The 24,375-nt window shown below is 38.7% G+C and overlaps 1 protein-coding gene across 4 annotated transcripts in view; it reads left to right on the top strand.

Annotated features, from left to right (window-relative positions):
* The window catches only part of PCDH11X (protocadherin 11 X-linked), a 552,416-nt gene that overhangs the window by 67,155 nt on the left and 460,886 nt on the right, over positions 1-24,375 (top strand). For all 4 annotated transcript variants that reach the window (XM_088151587.1, XM_088151586.1, XM_088151588.1 and 1 more), the window contains exon 2: positions 8,838-9,421. In XM_088151587.1, the coding sequence (XP_088007713.1) occupies positions 8,882-9,421 (540 nt within the window). In that variant the 5' untranslated portion in view covers positions 8,838-8,881. The remainder of the gene's footprint in view (positions 1-8,837; positions 9,422-24,375) is intronic.

Below are 24,375 nucleotides of genomic sequence, written 5' to 3'. Positions count from 1 at the left end.
CCTTTAATTAAAATAGTAAATAGTTGCAAAATGGTGTTTATTTGCTTTGCAAGTTCTGATTCTGCCCTGGCTCAAGAAAAGTCTTCTCTCCCCCATTACTTATTTTTCTTGTTTGTTGTTGTTGTGTAGTTTTTCCTTGTTTCTCTTGATCATTCCATGTGTCTCCTGCCCCTTTTCTTGAGATTGTTTTTACTCATCCGAACTGGCAAGGTACTTGAATAAAACATGACATTTGAGATGTTGAAGAATGATGTTCATTGTTCACAGGCAAAACCTTTCTGGATCCCCTCCCCACCTTTTGCAAACAAGCTAAGCTACCAGACTCCTAATAAATCTTGCTGCTGCTGTCCATGGTATAAATTTGATAACCAGCTGTTGCTAGCCGTCAGTGCAGTGAAAGAAAGAATTCTCATCACAATGTTTTCCTTTTTGTTCTTTTTGGCTTGCAACTTTGCTATCTCAAGAGCTTGCTTTGCAGGGGTGGAGGCTAGATGGGGGAGTTGGTGTGGTGGGTTGATGTTCTTTCGGAGTGCACACACATCCTACCAAGGCTTGAGTGACACAGATTGCTGGTTGAAGGAGTACTTGGTTTTGACACACTGATGTGAGCTTAAGCAATGTTGGAGTCCAGTGTGGATCAGCAACAAAAAATGGTGTTGGAAATAATTATCTCCCAAGTGAGAATGTCTCCATAATGGGCCTGATATGAGCTGGTTAAACTCAAAACCAGAAACATATAACTACAGGTAGGAATGCTCGTTTCAGCACTCCCATTTTTTTCATCCCTTGCCCCACTCCCATAGTTTGCTCTAGCTGGTGGATTTTTCCTCTAAACATTTTGTTGTATTTCTGCAGTCTTCTGGGTTCTTCTGAGCATGCTGTTATCTTCTTTGTGGATGTGGGTGGTGTTATTTTAGCTACATATAGACTAACAAATATGCAATACAAAGTCACACTTGGTATGTATGATTTATTATTTTATGTAGCAGCATAGCCTAGCGGGATCTATACTGCCTGACCGGGCACACTAGGATGCAACGCTGTCATCTCCTGTTGCCCCACAAATTTCTTTCCTCTCCAACAGGTGCCTCAAGGACCATGGAATTCTGGAAAGTGAAAGAAAAGGTTGAGGAAAGTGCTTTGCAGGGGTCCAAAGTAAATAGATGTTGTTCAAGAAAATATAATGGTAGAAGAGGATGAAGAGTTTGCATTGCTCATGAGTGGAATGTTGCTGACCATTTTTAACATTGTTGTGAACTAAGTGCCCATTTTCTCAAGGTGAACTCTAATGAAAACTATGAAGCTGTTTTATATAGAGACACACATAAGCATATATGGTTGGTGTTTGGTCGTTAATTTTTGACTAATCCTGAAATGGCAGTGAGGTTTTAGGGAGAAAGGGCATGCTAAGATTAAACACAGACATGTGCTAATTTTACTTTTCAACATGATCAGCAGGATTTCTGTGTTCCATCTATCTATCTATCTATCTATCTATCTATCTATCTATCTATCTATCATCTATCTATCTATCTATCTATCTATCTATCTATCTATCTATCTATCTATCTATCATCTATCTATCATCTCTCTCTTCTGAAAATGCCCTTATCAAACAATGTCTACCTAATTTATGTCATTATCTGTCACAGGATTAGTCTTTTTTTTTTTTTTTTTTGGTGGGGGAGAGATAAAGTTGTCAATATTAGCTATGATGGCAATGCAGAACCAGAAGCTACTAAGGAGCATCAGCAATTTCTTTCCTATCCTGCTTGAAGGTTTGGTCATTGTGAGAAACAAGTGCTTGAGTATAATTGGAACTTCCAGAATTACCGTATTTTTCCATCAATAAGATGCCCCCATGTACAAGATGACCCCCACTTTTCCAACCCAAAATTAAGAAATCAATATTTTAAAGATAGTGCAGAACACATTTTTATTTAGTAATTAGTTAACATTTACCTGATACACTCGGTGGGAGGAGGTCCAAACCGTCTCTCTGCAGCTCTATTTCCAGTCTCTTTTGCATAACTGATTACATTCAAGCACGAGTGAAACTGCCGATAGCTTGTCTCTGCAAACAGACTTCCTCTAATTGGTTTGTTCAGCATCAGCTGACGTCAGTTACATCAGGCTCGTGTTTGGAGGAAGTCTGTTTGCAGACTCAAGCTATTTCACTCGTGATTGGAGGCTAGAAATAGGAGGAAGCCCGTTTGCAGAGACAAAGTATGGGCAGTTTTGCCACCACGCGGTTCTCTCCTCGGCTGACTTCCTTGAATAAGACGCCCTTCAATTTTTAGCGTAAGGATTTTAGAAAAAAGTATCGTCTTATAGTCAGAAAAATACAGTAAGCTGTGGGCAGCTTCTGCACAGAACTCAGGGGTTCCCTAACTTCTTTGTACCCACCATCATTTTTCAATGTATTTAATATCTTGCCAAACATTCCTTGCTGCTAGAGAACACGTCTCCTCCTTCTCCCCCTGTGGTTGTTTCCATAGCACCTCCTTCATCCAAGCTCAAATGGCAAGCAGTTCCCATACTTTTGGCTATGAGATTCTGCCTCTCCTCCTCCCCACCACAAGCATTATACTGCTCTTCTCATAGATTGACAAGATGCTCCTTCTGGTTAACTGAACAGCTAGAAAATTGTCACTCTCCATTTCTTAAAAGTTGCAGAAGCTTCAGCTGAATGAGTTTGCAAGGCAGGGAACAAACTCTTTAGTTCCAGATTGCACCCACTTTCAAACCTCTGCTGTTACAGACCATTGATGGACATTTTCTATCCCATCCTGTAAGGCAAATACTGCTATAATAAAAGATTTCTTTCCGTTCAATATATACAGTAGATGGGGGTCAGAAATGTCTCTTGCTTTAGATCAACATGGATTGTGGAAGGTCATGTTTGTGCTGATTTAACAATAGGTTCAAGATTAGGAGCACAAACATGAATAGCCTGGGCAAAAGACTGGCTCTGCCAGCAAATAACTTTGGAGACCAGTTTAGAAAAGGTATAGGTACATATATAACTTTTTTGCTATTCTGGAACATTTCCTGTAACGCATTCTCATACAGAATAGAATGGATGACATTGTTAATTTGAAAGCAAATGTTATTTGGGGTGGGGAAGAGAAACAAAAGGGGAGATATAACAAACTGCCGCAAACATTTTTTTCAGGAATCATCCTGAAAATATAAAAGTGGTTCAAGGAAATTTAATTTATAGGTGATCTGCTGAGTTTTGCTTTACAATTTAACTCCCTTCCTTTTTAGTGGGCCCCCCGCAAGTTTGGGTGATTTGTGAGATATAAAATTACCATATTTTTCCAACTATAAGACGATACTTTTTTCTAAAATCTTTACCCTAAAAACTGAAGGGCGTCTTATTTAAGGAAGTCAGCCGAGAATCGCGCGGTTGCAAAACTGCCTATACTTTGTTTCTGCAGAGAGGCTTCCTCCTATTGCTAGCCTCCAATCACGAGTGAAATAGCTTGTCTCCCAAACAGACTTCCTCCAATCACGAGCCTGATGTAACTGACGTCAGCTGATGCTGAACAAACCAATTAGAGGAAGGCTGATTGCAGAGACAAGCTATCGGCAGTTTTACTCGTGCTTGAATGTAATCAGTTATGCAAAAGAGCCTGGAAATAGAGCTGCAGAGAGATGGTTTGGACCTCCTCCCACCGAGTGTATCAGGTAAATGTTAACTAACTACTAAATAAAAATGTGTTCTGCACTATCTTTAAAATATTGATTTTTTAATTTTGGGTTGGAAAAGTGGGGGTCGTCTTGTACATGGGGGCGTCTTATTGTCGGGAAAATATGGTAGTTGCTTGTCAGGGGTGCCGTAATGGCTATTGCTGCAAGGAGTTTTAATGGTGAACTTGTGTGTGTGTATATAAATACACACACACACACACACAAACATATACACATACATGCACATGCATGCATAGGTGAAGATGAACTGGGACAATAAAATATGGTATTTATTTAATTCATATGGTGATCTTCCTCCCAGAGTCATTATTAGGTTTGAGTTGGAAAGTATATCCCAGTTTACTTGATCTGATTAAAGGAGACTGCCCAGTGATAAATCTCAGCTTAATCTTTCCAAACAGGGCAGATTCATGAAGAAGATAGTTCTTTAAAGCCTATGTTTGAGTCTGTCTACCTCCCCAATGGGAAATTTAAGTCATATTTAAAAATAATATTACGAAGATATTTCCTTTATGGGCCTCAGGTTTTTCTAAGATAATGCTGTACCTTGTAGTTTCTCAAGTTTTCTCCCCCTCCCCCCAAAGCACTTCTATTTTTCTCTAAGTGCTTGAGAAATTACTTTATATTTCTCTTGGATTCTTTGAGCTTACTTCACTGTTGGCAGTAGTGAAGAATTCTGCCATGGTGTTGCTGTTTTCTGCCAATCATTTTCTCATTCTGAAGATCTTCCTCACTGCCCATACTTGTTTTAAGAAGACCCATTGCAGGAAATTTCTCATGATATCTGCCCTTGGGATTTAATTGAAGTACAGGAAGCTGTGGGTCATTGCAGAGATGTGTCCATGGTAACGTGGTCCTTGGGCCACCAGGTAACTAAATAAATGCAAAAATGCCATGTTCTGCCCATGAGAATTTCATGAATGTTCTCTTCTCCTTTCAGAAGATCAGAAGGAAATTCCTTTTCATGAAATGAATGAGAACTGACTGGAAAAAATGCAGGATAAGGCCACTGATCTAAGAAGGGTGTTATCAAAGCTAGTGCACCCTCAATAATTCTCTTGAATGCTTGTTTTCCATTGCAAATACTTGACAATATAATAAACTAGCATGCTGCATTTCTTCTTGTTTGACGAACCCCCTGCACCATATGCTTGTGGCTTATCGTTATGAGAAATTCTAGGATTATATTTTTATATTATAAAAATATGCTTCTCTGTTACCATTTAAATTAGATAGCTGGAGTCTGATACTATGTTCTTTGTGTCCCAGTGACCTTTCCAAAAGTTGGAACACTTTTTTAAAAAATACTTTTATCTAAACTTTTTTTTCTCTTTTTTTATAGTAATTGTATTAAAAATTGCAATAATAAAAACTAACACAAACTAAAAAAAGAAAAGCATATAAGGAAGGTGTGGAAAAGAAAAGAATAGGAAAAAAAATAGAAAGAATTAAACTTCTGTTCCCCCCCACAGTGTTGGGAATGAAAGATGTACTAAGAGCTTTATAGAGGATATTAGATAGTACAATATTGATTTAATAAAGTCATAGCTTCATAGATAGATTCTGTCCACATCTAACAATGTTAAAAGATAAGTCCTTTGGATTCAGAAGTGGTTTCTTTTTCTACTTCTATATACAGCCTCATGAATCAAAGTTTTGTAATAACATATTCCATATTGTCTTTATCCAAACTTTAAGGGACTGGCTCTGTTTTCCTTCTCTATGTGAAATTCATCCCAACACTTACAAGCAGAAGAAATGTGGGACAGAAGCTAGTTGAGTTCACATTCAATTAATTTTCACTTCCTGAACCAGTCTGTGAACCATGACACTTCCCACTGTTTCGAGTTTTCTTCTTGACATTCAGTAGCTTGTATATTGGGAAAAACTGTACACAAAGCTGCATACAAAAATAATTATCTAAATAAAAGCATACAAAAGCACATACAATGGGACGGGGGGAGGTCTTTGCAGAAATGATAAATCAGGAAAAAATGAACAGGAAAAAACCTCATTTGAAGAAATGTGCATGATTTTTCAAGTGGAAAATTATGCAGATTTGGGAGCAAGTGGGCTTAAACTTGGTATAAATTCTTTTTGTTGTCTACAGACCTTTATTCTATCTTTATAGATTCGCAAGTGGGTTGAATACAGAAAAATACACAGAAGGGGAGTACTGCATTGAGCTGTGTAATCCCAATGCTCAGATGGCAATTAGCCATTTATTTTAATAAGAGCGAACCAAAGCCATATCTTGTAATCCCTCATTCTCTGATTGTTTAATGCTTCTTTTATTTTATTGTTTGGCTAGCTACAATGCAGTCCAATTTTAAAAGAAAAAAAAAGGAAAAGAAATGCTTTATGAACACAGAACAATATTCAAAGGGGAGGGGGAGAGAAAGAGACCATATTTTTATGGTGTTTAATTCTATCTTGTAGTTTTGTTCAGAGGAAGTATATATTTATTGTACCCCCATGTAAACATAAATCTTCTCCGGTCATCAATCTGCAAATGCTTTGTAGTCATGAATGTATCTAACGTCGCCATAGATATACAATAGATATATCCTACCAAGTCCCACCCTGGATGTTTCCTGACTTGACAATCTATGTTATGCTTATACATATACTAAACTTGATCTAGAATATGAGGATATGCCAATCCTAACACACACACAATTTGCAAGCTGCTTAAGCTTTATATGTGAGGTGTGGTGGTCTTACCTGATGCTTTAAAACCACTGATGAACCAGAGGATGTATTAAGAGGAAAGGAAACAAAACAAAAAGATGAAAAATATTTTAGGAAGTAGCTGGGGTTTTCTCTTGCATGGGACATTTCTGAAAGGAAAACCTTTTTTTTTAATTCCATGCTCTTGTCTGAAATATTTTTGTTTAAAGAAGTTGGACTGAGTTTGATTCACTGAAAAGGAAGCAGGCTAAGGGTGGCACCTTGGTTAACTGACAGTTTATGATTTAATAAATATCATAAGTAAATGTATCTTACTTTTGAGCAACAGGGATCCAGAAATGGAGTGTTTCCCATGCTTTTAGGTCTCAAGCAAGGAAAAGGTCTGAACTTCTGATTAACTGTTGTGCACAACCACTGAACTACAGATAGCTTCATGGGTCAAATCAGAATGTGTAGTAGTAGATTGATATATCTATGCCTTGATTCAACATTGATCTTGGCATACTAGTTTTCCATGTGGATGAGGTATATTTGGCTCATATTTCAATATAAACTGACGTAAACTTACCAATTCTTAATGAGATATGAAGTTATAGGACTGGATTGGTGAAATCATAGGATTGGATCCAGACTTAGACATGCTTATAGTAGATATGTTGAACAGAAACCTTAGTGTAGTAATCATTCTTATATTATCCCCATCAAGATCCAGTCAATGGATTCATTCATTCATTCATTCATTCATTCATTCATTCATTCATTCATTCATTCAATTTATGTACCATTTTTCCTCCCACTGGAGTCCAAATAAGAGAAAGAATGTCATGCGTCAGCTACCCAGAGTGAAATTAGTAGGAAATAAAACAACTTAATTCTCAGAGTTTATTTTTAAATAACAGCAAAACTCTGGAATAGATGTAATACGTAAAACTCTGGAATAGATGTGATAAAATAATGTGTTTGGTGTTTGAGTGCTTGGATGATTGTCCATGGTGTCCTGCAGTAGTTCTTAACACATGGAATGTGATCCTAACAATTAAAGATTATGGGTATGTTAAGTTGGAAAGCAATGAGCAAGGACAATGTATGGTGTGGAGAACTTGTTACAGGTCCACAACCAGCCATGATCTCTTATCTAAAGAAGACAACAAAGGTAGTCCCTTTCAAATAGGGACTAAGCCAATTCTTTGCATGATTATAGAACCACTTGCTGTTTGTTTCAACTTTTGGAAGCTCCATTTATTACTTTCAAATGCATTTCATCTGCTCTGGGCTAAATTCTGGCAGATGGGCATCAGTCTGATTCACTCAGCCTGCCAACCCGACTTTTTTGTATGAGAAAACAGACAGGACTATCTGTGCTTTGAAGAACCATCAGGCAGCACTGCTCTCCTCAAAGTTGGATGGAAATTAAAAGAGGGGAGATTATTTTGTCATTTTCCTGAATAAAAAAGTCAAGTCTCCATCAAGCTGAGCTTGATTCCTGGTGACTTCATGAACATATTCATGTGGATTTCTTGACAGCAATACAGAAGTGGTTTGCCACTGTTTTTTTTTTTTTTTTTGGGGTGGGGGGATATGTTTTAAACTTCCTTCCCTAGCCTAAAGCCACAGTATTTAATGAATGTTTCCCATCAAAGTATTAATTATTTCTGATCCTGCTTAGCTTCTGACCCCAGACAGGAGAGACTAGGTCATCTGCATGTCCCAAAGTATAAGTTCATTGTGGAAGCAGAACGATGGGAGTAATAACTTTCTATGGTTGTTCATGGATCTTCTTTGGGGTACTGGGCATTACCTTCTGAATGGGATTCCCTTCTTTGAGGAAGCTACAACTGGATGCAGGAGGCCAAACATCTGCCTAGCGAAAGCTCTGATGCAGACAGGATTACTGATCCTTCATCTCAGTCCTCAATCACTAAAGACATGATAGGTGTATTCAGTCTATTATCAAAGCTTGACCAATGTCCTGATGAGAAAGCTATACAGCACTTTCTAATTGTATCTATAGAAACCTTTCTTAGCCATCCAAATGTTACAGGGTGGGAAAGTAGCAACTGCAACTGCAACGTTTGACCTTGGTCTAGTTTTTAAATGAATGTTGACTATTATGGTATAATTTCTTGGTGAACTGGGATTCTGGATACACGTGGCTGCTGGGAAAAAATGAGTGACTAGAATTCCCTTGCCAGTAGCCTGAATTAACTAGATACAGGGTTTAACTGGGTGTTTTTTTGTTAACCTTTATATGCTGTGCAGTCCTAAAGGTTATATTTCTCACTGTCATCATTTCCTTCTTCTTTCCATAGCGGTTGTCGAATCTATTTGTTCCTGTTCTGCAATGATGGAGAAAAAAACATTTGAGGTGAGTGGTCTCTCATTGCATTTTTTAATACAATCTTTCTCTCTCTTTCTCTCTCTCTTTTTAGCTCTACTTGGTGTTCAGCTGGACAACACCTTAGCTGTTCTGGAGATGGACTTGCTTTCTGGGACTTACCTCTTGGCAGTCTTACTAGTCTGCATCGTGTTTCAGTCGGGTGCTCAGGAGAAGAATTATACAGTGCGGGAGGAGTTACCAGAGAATGTCCTAATTGGCAATTTGCTTAAGGATCTCAATCTGACACTGGATCCTGATGTGCCCCTTTCATCTCCTCTTCAATTCAAGCTTGTGTACAAGACTGGCGATGTTCCACTTGTCCGTGTGGAGGAGAATACCGGAGAAATATTCACCACTGCCAATCGCATTGATCGGGAAAAGCTTTGCTCTGGCATTTTTAGTGAGAACCGTTGTTTTTATGAGGTGGAAGTTGCAGTTCTTCCTGATGAAGTCTTCAGACTGGTCAAGATTCGATTCCTGATTGAGGATATAAATGACAATGCTCCTCTTTTTCCATCAACAGTCATTAATATCTCCATCCCTGAGAACACAGCTATCAACTCCCGCTATTCTGTTCCATCTGCTATTGATCCTGACATTGGAGTGAATGGCATTCAACACTATGAACTCCTTAAGGTGAATGGTAGTCCTTTTCCTGAAAAGAATACTCTCAGTTTTTCCCCATTCCTCTTCTCTTAATTTTCTTCCATTTCCCATTTCCCATTCTCTTTTCTTTTTTCTTTTTTTACCAAAGGAAGGCAATGGCATGGTTCTCAGATAATCATCTCTTTTCTAAGCATTTCTCTTCTGAATTTCTTCGGTTACTATGTCCTTTTCTATTTGGCTGAAAGACACATTACTAAAAATGGTAGGGTGGGATAGGGTTTCTGCTTGTGGGCTGCACCAAAAGTGTGTGTGAAAGTGACTGGGTATGCACTTGCTCCTTCCCATCTGAGCAGAGTTTATCCATTATCAGAATTAATTCTCCATTCTGCATTTAACCACTGCTATGTGCCATCTATCATGTGGGAGAGTTGTAATGTGGGAGAAAAAGTCTTGGCAGAGAGGAAGTAGAGGGGAGAAAAAACATAATCTCCCCTTGCTGCCATCAATGTGTCGTCAGAATCCCAATTAAGATAGATTACTGGATATGGCAGTTTATCCAGTCTTGCCATCCCACAATTTAAAGAAATAGGGAAATTGTGTTGAGTCCCACACAGCTGGGCGAGTTCAGAGAAACAAGATCTGTGTAGATTTCAGTAAGGTACTTTTCATGCTAATCTGGGGTGAAGAAAAGCTATGTGAAGAGTTTCCCAGCCTCATTTATAATGAGTTCATTCAGGTAGATTCTCTTTGAATAACATGAAATGCTTCTTTGCAGGTTTCTGGCCACCTGGGCTGAGTTGCCGTTTATGGGATTAGCTGCCAATGGACTCCCCTTCTACCTTTTGATTCTTCATGTCTGCTCAAGCTTTCATTCTTTTCCAAGCTACCCCACAATCTCTTGGACACTCAACCAATTTGCATGTCTTCTCCCATTTTGGTACTATTTAGTGAATGCTAAATAGTCAGCGCCTTAAGAGATGGCTATGCTTAGATGTTTTTCAGAACTTGAAGCCTTTTTAAAATTATGATTAATTGCCAGGGAGAAGCTGGATGTAGGGATGATACTTAGTGAACGTGACCAGCAGCTCTAGCATATGAAAACCAACAAGGGAACCCCATGGAATAGATATGCACTGAAGCAAATTAACTTTCTCAGAGAAGCAAAGATGAAGCTTTCTGTCTGACTGGCTCAGTCAGCGTGCTTTGGTAATGCTTGGGTAGGTTAACAGAAAAGGGAAATGAAAACTTATTCCTTTACATATAAAACAACCCTAACTATGCCTTTTCTGAAAAACAAGCAGAATGGCTGGCTTACAAATAGGTCTTCTGTGCATGCTTTGGGTCTTTCTTTCTTTCTTTCTTTCTTTCTTTCTTTCTTTCTTTCTTTCTTTCTTTCTTTCTTTCTTTCTTTCTTTCTTTCTTTCTTTCTATTCTAAACGAAGATACTGATATATGGGAAGAAGAGGCTTCACACTAATGCTATTGAAAAGAAAAAAAGATGGCTGTTACTTCTGATACTTTTGCTCCAAAGTCCTGAGGGAATGACTTTTGCTCTTTTGCAGGTGTCAGTGATATGTTTCAGCCCTATACATCTGTGCAGAGAGGAGGGAGGAATTATCTTATCTTCTTTGCTTCTCCATGCATTTCGGTTGAGTGACACCCTTTCAGTTATCCCAGGGCTGTCCATTCTGACCAGCTTCCTTTCTCCAACATTCCAGGCATTTCTATATCTTCCTACTTGATCCTGAACATGAAAAGATTGGAACTGAAATTTGACGTCATGTTTCTCCTATGTTCGTTGGTCCTGTTTCACTAGACGTTGGAAACCTCCTTTTACAGATCTAATCATTGGTCTATCTTCCTCATTGTTATCCTTCCTATACAGTGACGGCAGCTGCTCTTTATTTCAGACAAGACTTTCTCATGCCCTACCTGAAAAACTAAATTCTTAAATTCAGAGCTTCAGTTTATTTGCATCTATCTGCTTCCTTACTTGGAATTGATTGAGATCGCATATTGGACATTTCTTAATGAAGGTGGTTCTGATTCTTTATCTTCCATTCTGATTCTGTTGTGATAGATACACACACACTGATGCATACATAAAGTCAGTCTTTTCAATTAAGAGAATAGTTTTTGTCCTTTGCTTGCATAGATTTTTCCCCTTATGAAATGATTGAACTGATTGGGCTGTGTCACTGAGCGACATCTCGTTTAGTTTTGCTTTCAAGTGATTTTTATTACTGGGGCAATTTTTCCCATGTTTTCTGATTCTTCGGACTTCCTTCTACAAGTAAACTGCAGGATAAATTTCCCAACTTTCTTAGGAAGAGTTTGATTCCCCAGATAATTAGCTGGGCATGAGTGGAAAATAAGAATGCAATCCAATGATTAGATGGTCTCTAAATGCTTTGCGAAATATATCTTAGCTTCAGAGTCTATGATAACCAAAACAACAATAGCACACCTGTTACCTGTGGACAAACATAATCTAGCTTCTTGCCAGTTAAAAATGAGGGAAGATTAATGAAAATCGTGAGCAAATTGCATAGAGCTTATTCATTTGTTTTGGAGATTTACAGAAATAGATTTTTGTAAATTATTTAAAATGATTCATTTTTATGTGTCATATGGTAAAAATTCAATTCAATTGAATAGATGGAATGGGAAAAGAAAACAGCAGGATTCTTCTTTTTTTTTTTTAAATAGACTTAGTTGCCTTTTACTTGAAGGGAAGAAGAAAGTGCTTTTGTAACTCAGCTGCAAATACTTCCAGGGAGGAAGAAGAGCCATTTAGTAAATGAGAAGATATTAATGAGGGTTTTGAAACAGCTGAGTTATTAGATAGCTTTTTAAAAGAAAAGGAAAAGTAAATGGAAGAGCAAAAAGAATCTGACTTTTACCCAGCAAAAGAAAATAAATGGCATAGTAAATAAATGGTTTTGCCAAGAAATATTTGCCAGCAAATATAGAGGGATAATGGAATATGTTTTTTTTTTTTTTAAATGTTCATTAAATCTGCTTTGGCCAAGATTTCCAGTTCTGCTAAAAGTTCTGTAGGGTTGGCTGTGCTATTTAGCAAAGGTGAGACAGCTGCTTCAGTTATGAATGCTACACATTGTGCATTCCATGCACACTAGAAACTAACATGTTCTCTATGGATATGGCGGAAATTACTGTTTTGTCTCTAATACGGAGACAAGATTCAACAGCCATTCCAGTCAATAGCTACTCTTGGAGTTGATAGGCATGAATGTCAGGTTATATAACTCAGGGTCTGGAATTCTTCAGGCAGCGTTTAAAAGTTGGTCTAATGGTGTTGCAATTACATCATGAGATGTGAATTTGAAAGTTCCTAGTTTGACTCACCTGCCTGTTATGAACTTACTCAGGGCTTTAGTGAAAAGGTTTGTACTTGGTTTCAACCCTCCCCTGCAATATGGGAAGATGTTGAACAAATTTATAAGACTGCTAAGTAATGCCTATAATATAGTATATGTAGAATTCTTTGCAATACTCTATGCCCATGCAAAGTACTATCAGAATTGATGACTGGATTTCACATCACATGGTTTGCTTAAGCATGGTTTATTTTTTGCACTGGGCTCATGGACTTCTCAAAGTACACTTTTTGAGGCCATTCCATCCTTACTAGTGCATTTATTTTTCTGGGAAGACTGGTTCCTCCATTTAGGGATTTTTCCCATTTGATTAGTCCTTTCTGCTGATATTTCTCTCTTACAAGAGAACATGTTATTTTGGCTGTGGGGCTGGGAGCAGACAGTATTACAGAAAGAAAAAGAAGCCCCTCTTCATACTAAATAACAGTGTAACCCACTGGGATCCACTGGTGTTTCTGTCCTTCACAAGTGTGACTGCTTGCATCAGTGAGATTGCTGTAAACTGTAGCTCTCCGTTGCATTTAGATGAATACTACAGCAGACTTGATTTAACAGTGAACTTTTCAACTCATTAACATAATCAATGCATTGCACTGGTGCCAATTCCATCCTTAGACCTCTCCAAGCATTCCAACAAGGTTTTATTTGCTTGCTTTTAATAAACTTAAGGTGTTTGTTGTTGATGGCTCTAGACCAGGTTGTTAAGATGGTACACTAACACAACTGTAAATGCTGATGTGCCAAGAAACTGAAGATATCACTCGGATCAGTTTCACGTAGGCACGGATGAAGTCCATTGATCAGTTTGTGAAAATGATGTGAACATTTTTCTTATTGAGTCAGAGTCAGATTCTAAATACTTTTAATCAAGCTATAGGGAATGGCTATAGGATAGGATAGGGGGAAAACCTACTAAGAAGATATTTCTGTTTTAATACCATACAATTGCGTAACAGTTAGGGTCCACACGTCACCACATAAATGTTGAAATGCGGTCCTTTTTAGAAAGAGAAGCATCACCATATTAAAAAAGTGCATTTGACTCAGATGAGTGAGAAATGAGCTGATCTCTTCTCTTTTGAATGATTAAAATGCATGAAATTCATTATAAAGTGATGGGCCTACTGGCTTAAACATGTGTGCATGTGTGTTTAAATAGTTGTGATAGCAACAAATAGTTGTAATAGCTAGAAATATTTTTTGTATATGATGGCAATATACCAAAGGCCAGGGATCAATAAATAAGGGCCACCATCTTTCAAAAACCAACCTTGCATCTGGTTGATTCAATAATGCTGTTACCATATATTCATGGGAAGAGTTGGGACACGAATCCTAAACATTGGATTTTGGTTTGGCAAATTGAGGATGCTTTTCTTTTTCCTTTTCTTAAACCTTTTCCCTTTCCAGCTCATTAGTTCATTTTAAAGATTTATAAATAATGTTTTCCTAAGGCAGCTTACAGAAACCAACTCTTATGCACCAAAATATAATCATAATAATCATACATGAATACAGTACTAAAATGCACACAATAGAAATCTAATAAAACATTAATAAAAGAGCTGCAGTTAAAAATATCACCGCACAGTATTAAAATCCAATTCTGTTATAGCTACACTCAAATTGAAACATTCACACCCATTCAGGGGCGGCATAAATAAATCATTAGGGCTTTATTAAAAGTGGGCAGCATGAATCTGACACACCCCAGATGGTAGACTATTCCAAAAATCTGGCATCCTGTGGAAAAGGCCCCTTTCTTTGGGGGTTCATGAACAAGAACTCGAAAAGAGCGAAAGAGATTCTTTTCTAGTGTGAGCAGATTCGTGTGGATGAATCAGTCTTTCAACTAATTCAGTCCCAAATTAGTGAAGACATTCTACTTAACAAAATCATTTCTGCCTAACATTTCTGTCTGTTCCGTTGTTCCTCCCAAATATTCATATCACCATGTCACTCTCTTTAGGCATCAAATATTGATAAGAGTCCCTGGGGGGGAAAGAAGACCTTTCATGTGTATTGGACAAACATGATATGAGAAAAACATGAATGTTAGGTTAACTTTAGACTTGTCACCTGTTCTGTTTTTCAATGGACAGTTCATTACTTAAGATAAAATGTAATGCATTAATAAGTAATATAGTTTGCTCCTCCCCTTGTCCTTGGGAGACCTGAATTGAATTTAACCTGGAATCCGTATAAATTATTTGTGATATCGTGTCATTCAGCTCTGCTCTTTGCTTGGAATAACAATTGAAAAAGTGGAGCAGCATACTCATAAGAAGCACCATTGAATGCAATGAAACAATCATGACCCACTTAAATCTAGTGATCCAATAGGTCTTAGTTACAAGTAATTTAGCCTGAGTGCTTCTTATTTAGTGTAGAACTATGGTAAATAAATTTTAGATGTTACAACATTTTCACGTTCAATGACATCTGGCATACACCATTTTATTAAAGCCTTACAAGGTGCTCCATTATTCTGAAAGCACTTCGAGTGGCAAGCTGCTTTATTGATGATCCAGAATTGTATGAGTCAATGTTTAGGGCTTTAATCAAGCTCTCTGGTGATGGAGTTCCTGCCATTGGTTTAAAAAGTACCTCTTCTTGTTAACAAGTTGCTATCCCTTGGGCTCCTTTTGAAATAGGTTGGAAAGGCCTTGTGAAATCTGGGAAGACATTTTAAATGGCGGGAGCATTTCAGCAGATCCCATACCTCTTCAGTTCCTCCATCCATCTGAATATGTTAACTAAATAATGTGTGTGTATATGCACCCTATTTATTTAACTTGGAAAGGCTGCAGAATGACCATCTGTGTTGGAAACAGAATTTGTATGGCCCTGTTCACAACAATGCCTGCTTTTTAGAAAGCACAGGAAAGACTCTGCCCTGTTTTTAACTTCTAAACAGAGTATTTCAGGGCAGAGGGCACAACAGTATGTGTTGCTGTTGTGGCACTTTAATTCAATCAGCAGTGTAATTCCCCATAGGAGTATGTTGCAAATTCACAATATTCATGGATGGGCATGTCATGCTGTGATATCAATTCCCCGCAATGATTATAACAGCATTTTCTCTTAATTTGAAGGATCTGTGCCTCACATTTATAGCTCCACTTTATGCAGTTTTCCCATCATTTGTGTGTGTGTGTGTGTGTGTGATTGTTTATTTATGCCTTTATTCCCTTCAGCATGGAAGCCATCCGGGTCACTTTGGGCAGTCACTCACTCTCAACCTTAGCCTGGGAAGTTAAAAAACATCTAGTTACCAACCCACACTGGATCAGCATGGCAGATTATGGTCCATAACCTCCAATGAAGAGGCCTTCATCCTGCAGTGGAATGATTTGGGCTCCGTGTGTGTGTGCGCCTGCGCGCTCGCGTGCATGCGCATGTATCCAATTCATTGCAAAATGAAGGTTATGAAATCACTAAAGGTCATTGCAAGTAAGTTCTTTATGTGTGTATCTCTGCATGTGTAGAGCCAGTTTGGGGTTGTGGTTAAGGCATGAGGCTTGAAACCAGGGGACTGTGAATTCTAGTCCTGCCTTGGGCACAAAGCCAGCTGGGTGACCTTGGGCCAGTCACTCCCTCCCAGCCCCAGGAAGGAGGCAATGGCAAACCACTTCTGAAAAACTTTGCCAAGAAAACTGCAGGGACTTGTCCAGGCAGTCACCAGGAGTCAAGACTGACTAAGGGCACATGAATGAATGAATGAATGAATGAATGAATGAATGAATGAATGAATGAATGAATGAATGAATGACTGACTGACTGACTGACTGACTGACTGACTGACTGATTGAACAAACAAACAAACCAACAAACAAGTAAATCTCTGTGTGTATGATGATACAGCGAGTGGCTCAGAATTACCCAGCTAGTTTCCACCTGGATCATTCTATTGCCCAGAAAGCTAGAAATGAAAGTAGCACTTTGATTTTAAAGGGATTAATTGGGGTGTTGTAGGTTATCTATGTGTGTATGGGTGTGTGTATATACATACACACACATACACAGACAGACGTGTGTGTGTTTGATGTAATTTTTCTTGGCATTAAGAAATGCAAGAAAATGGAACTGAACAGAGACTGGTTCTGTCGATATGTCTGTTTCTTAAAAAAAAAAATCTGAGAAGTTGCACTTCCATTAAAAGCAATGCACTCTAGTTGACAGAATCAGTATATTTGGCACATCCGATAATTGTAACAGGTTTGATTGCCACCAAAGGTATTACTTGTCCCCATTGACCGAACAGTATTCAAAGTCCTCTTTATGGCTCAGGTCAGATATAATCATCTCAGCCCTATAAACTCAAGAGTTATTGAGCGGTGAATAAGCCTTGGCCCCTTCTGTCTTCACATTCTTAACCTGATTTATTTAAATGATAACCTCCCATTACAGTAGAATTGAGAAAATTGTCTTTTTCCAAAGCAGAATATAGTATGTACACCTCACTATAGTCTGAAAAGTGGAATTAGAGAAAGGTAGATAACCATGGCATTTATAATACATTATAAAGGGGTGAGCCCCGAGCTAAGAAACTGAAAAATCTAAAGTTAGAAGGTATTCTCCAACCATCCAGTGGTTTTCATTTCTTTCTCTTCTGATGCTTACTCAATGGATTGCCCTATTTGGATAGCTGCCATTAGCAATCTGCATTTTGCTTTGGGGGGAGGGTACCCAAAATTGTCTTTAATAGTTTGATTTCAGAATTTCTAGTATCAATTACCTCTTGTCTCAGCATTCAGCAAGCTAAACAGTGGTTTTATTCCAGGTTCTGGTTACTCATATGCCTAGTATCCTCCAGTTACTGGGACTATAACTCCCACAGGGCTTTGCCTTTGCCCATGCTGGCTGAATTTATTTGGGTTTGAAGCCCAAAACATCTGAAAAGACCCAGGAGGCCGATATCTGCTAAAGTTTATCCTTGGTTTGTACATCCTCTATCCATTCTTGTTTCGTTTATTTTGTAAACAAAGCAAAATTCAAAACTGGTATTATAAAAGCAAATAGAATCAACTCTTATATTTATATAGGTAGTTTTGGATGCACCAAGATTCAGCTATGTAACATCATTACTGCAAGAGCTTCACTGGCTGCGATTCAAGATGCTGGTTTGAAGCCTGCCATAGCTCGGGGCCTGATTGTCTTGAAGATCCCCTCCTCACTGTTGAATCTGTCTATCCAGTGAAATCTGGGACAGAAGGCTTGTTGAAAGTCCTGTCTTCAAGGGAATGCCATCTATAGTGACCCCCTTGTGGAGCTTTTTCAGCGATGCCCCCCTTTGTTAAACAGCTCCCCCCTCCCCATATCTTGACCTCCTTCTCCCTTTGATGCTTCGGGACAGTTGTGAAGACATGGTTCTTCAAGAGAACATTTGAAGATGTTGAGATTTAGCCTACCCCTGGCAGTGGTGAATCAAATGGGGGCTTGTGGTTAGGAACAGTCTTGATGGTTACGTGGTTAAAATAATATGTTTGTTGGTGGAGTAAGCAGTGCAGAGCCTCTGAGAATTGAGCAGCATAGAAGTTGCAATAAGTATATAAGGAAACCAATCCATAGTGTAATCCTTAGTATCTGTTTGCCATAGTTTTATGCTAACTGTTCCAAAACATTTTGTTCTCTGGGGATTGGGAGATTTACATGGAAAGCCTTGCATTTGAAAAGGCTAGTAGAAAACTTAAGCCTAGCTTGTGCTGTGGGCAAAATAAAACAGTGATTGGTTTTGTGTTTCATAAATTGACAAACTTGACAGTTGTAACTTCTGCAATTGTGGTTCCATGAAACCTTAGCCATTGCCCTTTACATTTCTGTCTACTGTTTCCCAAGTACAGCCCAGTTAAATGATAGCATATATTTCAGTTCAGGAATCCTTTGGGTTTCTCCCTTACAATTTAATTTCCTAGCCCAGCTTCTGTGATTTTGAGTTAAGTTAATACCACATTGTAGACAGTGACGTGCTGTGTTTTTTCTGCTGCCGTCAATGTATACAACCATAAAACACAGAGACGTGATTTGTAAGCAACAGCTGTATGCAGATATGAGACTGGGATTATTGCCCTTAGCTGGGTTTTGTAGTTAAATCTAACTTTATAACACTTCGGTTATGAAAGAAATCACTGTTTATGAGCCAAGCTAGCAATCCTGATTCAAATTGATTGGGCAATGGAAAATAACAACAGTGGAAAGGAGAGAAGGACATACAAAATTAATTTTTATGGCCTAGAGGATGTGATTTTTCTTCACTTTACACTATTGCTGCTCAGAGCTACGTCCTGTTAATATCTGAAGGAGGCAGAAAAGGAGGAGGGAGACATCGAGACAACGGATGTTACTGATTCCAACTGCAAATACCACCCCTGTGGCAGATATAACAACCTAATGGAATAACTCTGACTTGAAAATAAATTGAATTCCCATTACAACTGGCCTGATTTATATTTATTTATTTTGTAGAAGCTGCCTGCCAGACCACTACAGAGTTCTGCTGTTTCCTGTGGAGGAAAGAGCGAATGATAAGTTTCTTAAGCCCACCTTGGAGGGAAGCATCGCACGTACTTCTCTAGCTTGGCGATTCAAAGCCATGGATTCTCAGTCCAGTGTGCTGCGTGGAGGGGGAGAGATAGGAGGACAATGAAGCAGTAGTCTGGTCCTTTAAGTAGGTCATGGACTGCCTAGAGTGGTTATTATCAGCAACCACCTTGCGTGGAAAACAAAACCTGTCAATGTGGAACTCTCTCTACTTGTAAACAAACCTTTATGAAAGCTGGCAGGACTTGCTGAAAAATATGGAGTTTGGCATAAATAGGATTAGGTAACTTCTGACTTCATTATTGCAGGAGTACCAAAGGCTTCTTGTAAATAAATGGCAACTGTCTTGCGTCCGCTCCTTTTTTATGTACTGTGGAATCTGCAGAGATGAATTCTTGTTGAGGGTGTCTCTGAATAGAGGCCCATCCCTGTCATGTTAGAACAACGATGGTAACCACCACCGGGTGGTAGAAATGCCCACATTTTTACTGTGCTAAATGGAATGGGGTACACTTTCAAAACCTGCTGCGATGATAAATCAAATGAAATATGTTATTTCAGAATAGCCCCAGCACCAAACAAGCAAACAAACTAAAACTTTGTTGACTAGGATATCATTTGACTTTGTGGGCAGAAGAAACTTACTGGAATTATTTGTGGTGAGTGTAAAAGATAGTGGATTAAAATGCTTTTTCCAAGCATTTAATCCTTGTCACAGGGAAAAGGGGGTTGCATTTTACAAATAACAAGTAGAAGAGAATGAGTTTGGTCTAGTGGTGAAGGCACCAGGCTAGAAACCAGGAGATGGTGAGTTCTAGTTCCACCTTAGGCATTAAACTGGCTGGGTGACTTTGGGCCAGTCTCTCTCTCTCAGCCCAGCTCACCTCACAGGGTGGTTGTTGTGGGGAAAATAGGAGGAGGAGGGAGTATTAGGTATGTTTGCTGCCTTGAGTTATATATAAAGATAAGAAAGGTGGGATAAAAAATAAAAAGAACTTTTGATGTATTCTCCCATAACTTTATAGAAACTATTAAAAACCTCCTTATGAAAAATTAGGAGACACGAGGCCTGCTATGGAAGGTATGATCATAACAGGAAGAAAATGTGATTACTAGGATAATCTGTAGGTGGTTTACACAACTGTGATCTGTTGAGCTTGAACACACAACTCATTGGTCACGATAGTTCTTGATAGTTCTCTGCTGAGAATTTTAGGGAGATATTTCTCCTTAATTTTGTGCTTCAGGGCAGAGAAAGGAGTCAAATGGTCTCCCATCCAGGGCTGCGACCTCCAGTTGCCCCATTCCTAATATATGCAGTCTTGCTGTTTAGGTATCCTTAATACTATGGAGTCCTTGGGGTTTTCTGAGCTTGGTTATTTGCTTGCAGACGTTTCGTTACCCAACTAGATAACATCTTCAGTGATAGAAGGGAGTGGGGCTTGCTCTCTGTTTATATACAGTAGCTTGCCCTGTTTAACAACAGCCTAATCTAGGACCTACCAAGGAGAAAACAACACCTCCACTAACAGGGCAAGCTACTGTATATAAACAGAGAGCAAACCCCACTCCCTTCTAACACTGAAGATGTTACCTGGTTGGGTAACAAAACATCTGCAAGAAAACAACAAGCTCAGAGAACCCCAAGGACTCCGTAGTTCATCCCTGAGCTACATATATTCTCTTCTATTGGTATCCTCAATCCTGTCCATTGATGTTTTTGGGAGTGCTGTGTGCATTTAAGAAGCTGAACGCAAGCCTTGTGGCAGCCTTGAGTTTCCATTAACATTCATACTTTCTGGACTCATGAGTTCAAGTTGTGACAGATCTCATGTAGTGTTTAGACATGAATTTTTAAAAAGGCCATTATTGGCTATTCCCTAGCTTGCTCGCTGAGTGTGCTTCAAGCGACTGAGCTAGCTTCTGCAAAGAAGCCGGGAGATTTTCTTACTAGGTCTGAAAAATGACACCTGGAAGACAAATGGGAGCTGTCATAGCTAAGCCTCTGAGGAATGCCTTGCAAGCAAAGTGGCTTTACATAGCTAAATTTCAGCGTGCCGCATCAAAAGGTTCTTGCCCTGAAGGTGCTTACGGGGGTTCTTGGCTCCGTCAGGAATCATAACTACTGTCGATCATAAATTTATTTTAAAAATCTTTCTCTTCTTGGGATTTTCAGGGCAGCTCCCATAGGGTTTATCACAATGTCTTTATATACAGCTCTCTGTAAGTGGCTAATTATAAGCTGTGAGTGGAAGAAAATATGGTTGACCACCAACCTGTGCCCACTTTGGGGAATCTGTATAGAATGGGCTTAAGTGTTATTTGCAGTCCTGACCATCACAGTAGAATTAGAGATGATATCATCCCCAATCTTTGCAAGATCACCCATCTTATGAGATTTCAACAGTTGCACCTTGAACCTCATGGGATCTTGTGAGAGTTTGGCCTCTCCATGAGAATTTTCCATGAGCTTCATGTTTCTGGTGATCATGCAAGATAAAAGATTCTTTTTTAAAAAAAAAAAAAAAAATCAGTTTCAGTATAGCTGCAGCCTTCGTGTAGAGAGGCAATAAATGTCCTGGTGATCATAAATAAAATGGAAATCACTGCAAAGTTGAAATTCACAATATTGCCTGTTGCAATGTACTGCCAGTGTATCTATTTCATACTGTTTTAACTTCTCTACCTTCCTCATGTTTTAGGAAATCCTTATAATACTTTGCTTTAGGATTATAATAGAGATTTTGAGGGTCAAGAAAGCTATAATTCCAATGGTTTCATTGGGGGCATATAGAATGTAACTAGGTCTTTAAGGGAAACCAGGAAAAAAAAAAGAATGATACATTAATTAATATAACATAACTGAAATCACTACATTAGCTAAAGCAGCAACTACACAATCTTCAGAAATGTAGGAAGTATCAAGATTCAAGCAGTGAATATTTTGGAATGTAGAAACCATGAAATTTCTACATTCCAAAATATTCACTGCTTGAATCTTGATACTTCCTACATATAGAAAATTTGAGATAACACATTTTCCTTCCTACTCATCTCCTTGTTGTGTTGTTTCTTTACTCTTTGTGATTTGTCATGTCATCTAGCTCCCTGCTTCCAAAGATGGCAGCTTCTGGAAGAGGCAGATAAGCCAGCACCCACCACTTTTTCCAGCTTGATTTTTGGGAGAAGAGGGGACTCAACCTTACTGTACCAATTATTTCTTACATCCCTCCCACTTCCTTAGCCAGGTGTGCTGTGCTCACACCCCATCCTGTTTTCACTTGTGAGTCTTCTGGTTCATCTCCAGATGAACAACATCAGCCTGTCCCAGCTCCTCATTTAGCTTAGATAGCCCTTACCTGCTTGTGTCTCCATTCAAAACTGATGAGCAATGGGTACATCTGCATTCATTTTGCCTTCCATTGCCTGGAATTTTCATTGCACAAATCTGGGCATCCTCAGCTCTCAACTATCCCCAGTCAGCATGGCCACTGTTGAGAAGTATGGAAACTAACATCCCCATTGAGGGCACCCAGGTTGGGAAAGGTTGCCCTAGACATCAATCCATTCTTAGGCACAACTTGGATCATGATGTAGAATTGTACAAACCATTTAGAGGGACATTTTAAGGAGGGACCAACTCCAGACCCACTGCTTGGAAGATATTGCATAATCATGGAGGTTCAGCAGTGGTACTTTGAGGATCTCCTGGTAGCATCTAAACATGCATCTGTATGCAGAGGAAACAATTGCTTATTCATTACATTTATATCTCACCTTTCTTTTGTACATCTTGAGGTGGTATATATAATGCTCTCCCTCCTATTTCCCCACAACAACCCTATGAGATGAGTTACACTGAGAAAAGGCCTGGCCCAAAATTATCCAGATGGCTTTCATGCCTAAGGAAAGAGAGTCCACAACTCACTGAATCTCAATATCTAGTCCAGTGCCTTAACTACTGCACCAAACTGAGTCTCTTGTTTCAGGGTTGATTGTCTTCCTTTGAACAGTGGCTTCAGCTGGTTATGCTCCTCTAAATGTTTCACACAGCCCTAGTGGTTAGTGCTTGATTTTCTTGGGTATCTGAAAATAGCTGGGCCAGATCAGCTTGGAATCCCCTATACTTATGATTGGGTTTAAACCGAGATCACATAGATAAATGCAGACGATACTTTCATATCAAGAGTTATCATCTCTTGCTGAGATGGATAAACTAATCTTTTTGATTAAAGAAAAGACAATACATTTATTGGTGACTGGAAACCCTTTATGGACTTTTTGCATAACAATGAAAAAAAAAAGAACTTGTGATTTGTGGCTTTCAGAATTCCACAATTATAGATTATGGAAAGAAGAGGATCATGATGTAACTTTAGAGAGAGAGGTTAAAATATAATTGTACTTACAACTGCTGTGAAGAATATCAGAAGCCACTTCTTTGTATCTTTCTTTTCTATTTTTTGTATTTTCTTTCTTTTCTTTCTTTTCTCTTTTCTTGCACTTTTAGCTATCACTTTGACTTCTTTTCCCTTTTTCTTCTGTACTATATATTAGTTTGTCTTGGTTTTTATCTTCCTTTTTAAAAGTTTTTAAACTTTATATATATAGGGTCTCGTGATACTTTCCCTAGTTCCAGTGCAAAGCTTGCATCTCTTAATGGTTTTAAATAATATTGTCCTCTCCTACTGTATTTTAGTTAAATGTTATGGTAATTGAAAAATCCACTGCACGTTGGTCAATAACACCATGCTCCTTCAGGGTGTTTTAAGGCATCACAGCAGGGCAATAAATAAATAAAATCCCAAACTGTCAAGTTCCATTATGTTAACATTCCTACAGGGCATTGTCAAAGACAAAGAAAAGTTGCTTTCAGGCAGGGAGGTTTGAGAAATTCAGGGCAAGGGGACAAATCAGCATATCCCTTGACTTCTAAGGAAGTGATTTTCTCACTAGCTGTCAGAGAGAAGTAGTGAACAGCTTAGCTTGTCTTTGTGTAGGAGGAATGATAGGCTGAAGCTGGAAGGGACAAAATTGCAATGT

The sequence above is a fragment of the Python bivittatus genome, unplaced genomic scaffold (assembly GCF_059951505.1).
Source record: "Python bivittatus isolate LINGU-HERP-01145 unplaced genomic scaffold, Pbiv_v1 ctg000670_np1212, whole genome shotgun sequence".
Lineage (NCBI taxonomy): Eukaryota > Metazoa > Chordata > Lepidosauria > Squamata > Pythonidae > Python > Python bivittatus.
Note: the sequence above shows the minus strand (reverse complement) of the source record. Positions and strands in the feature narration are given on the sequence as shown.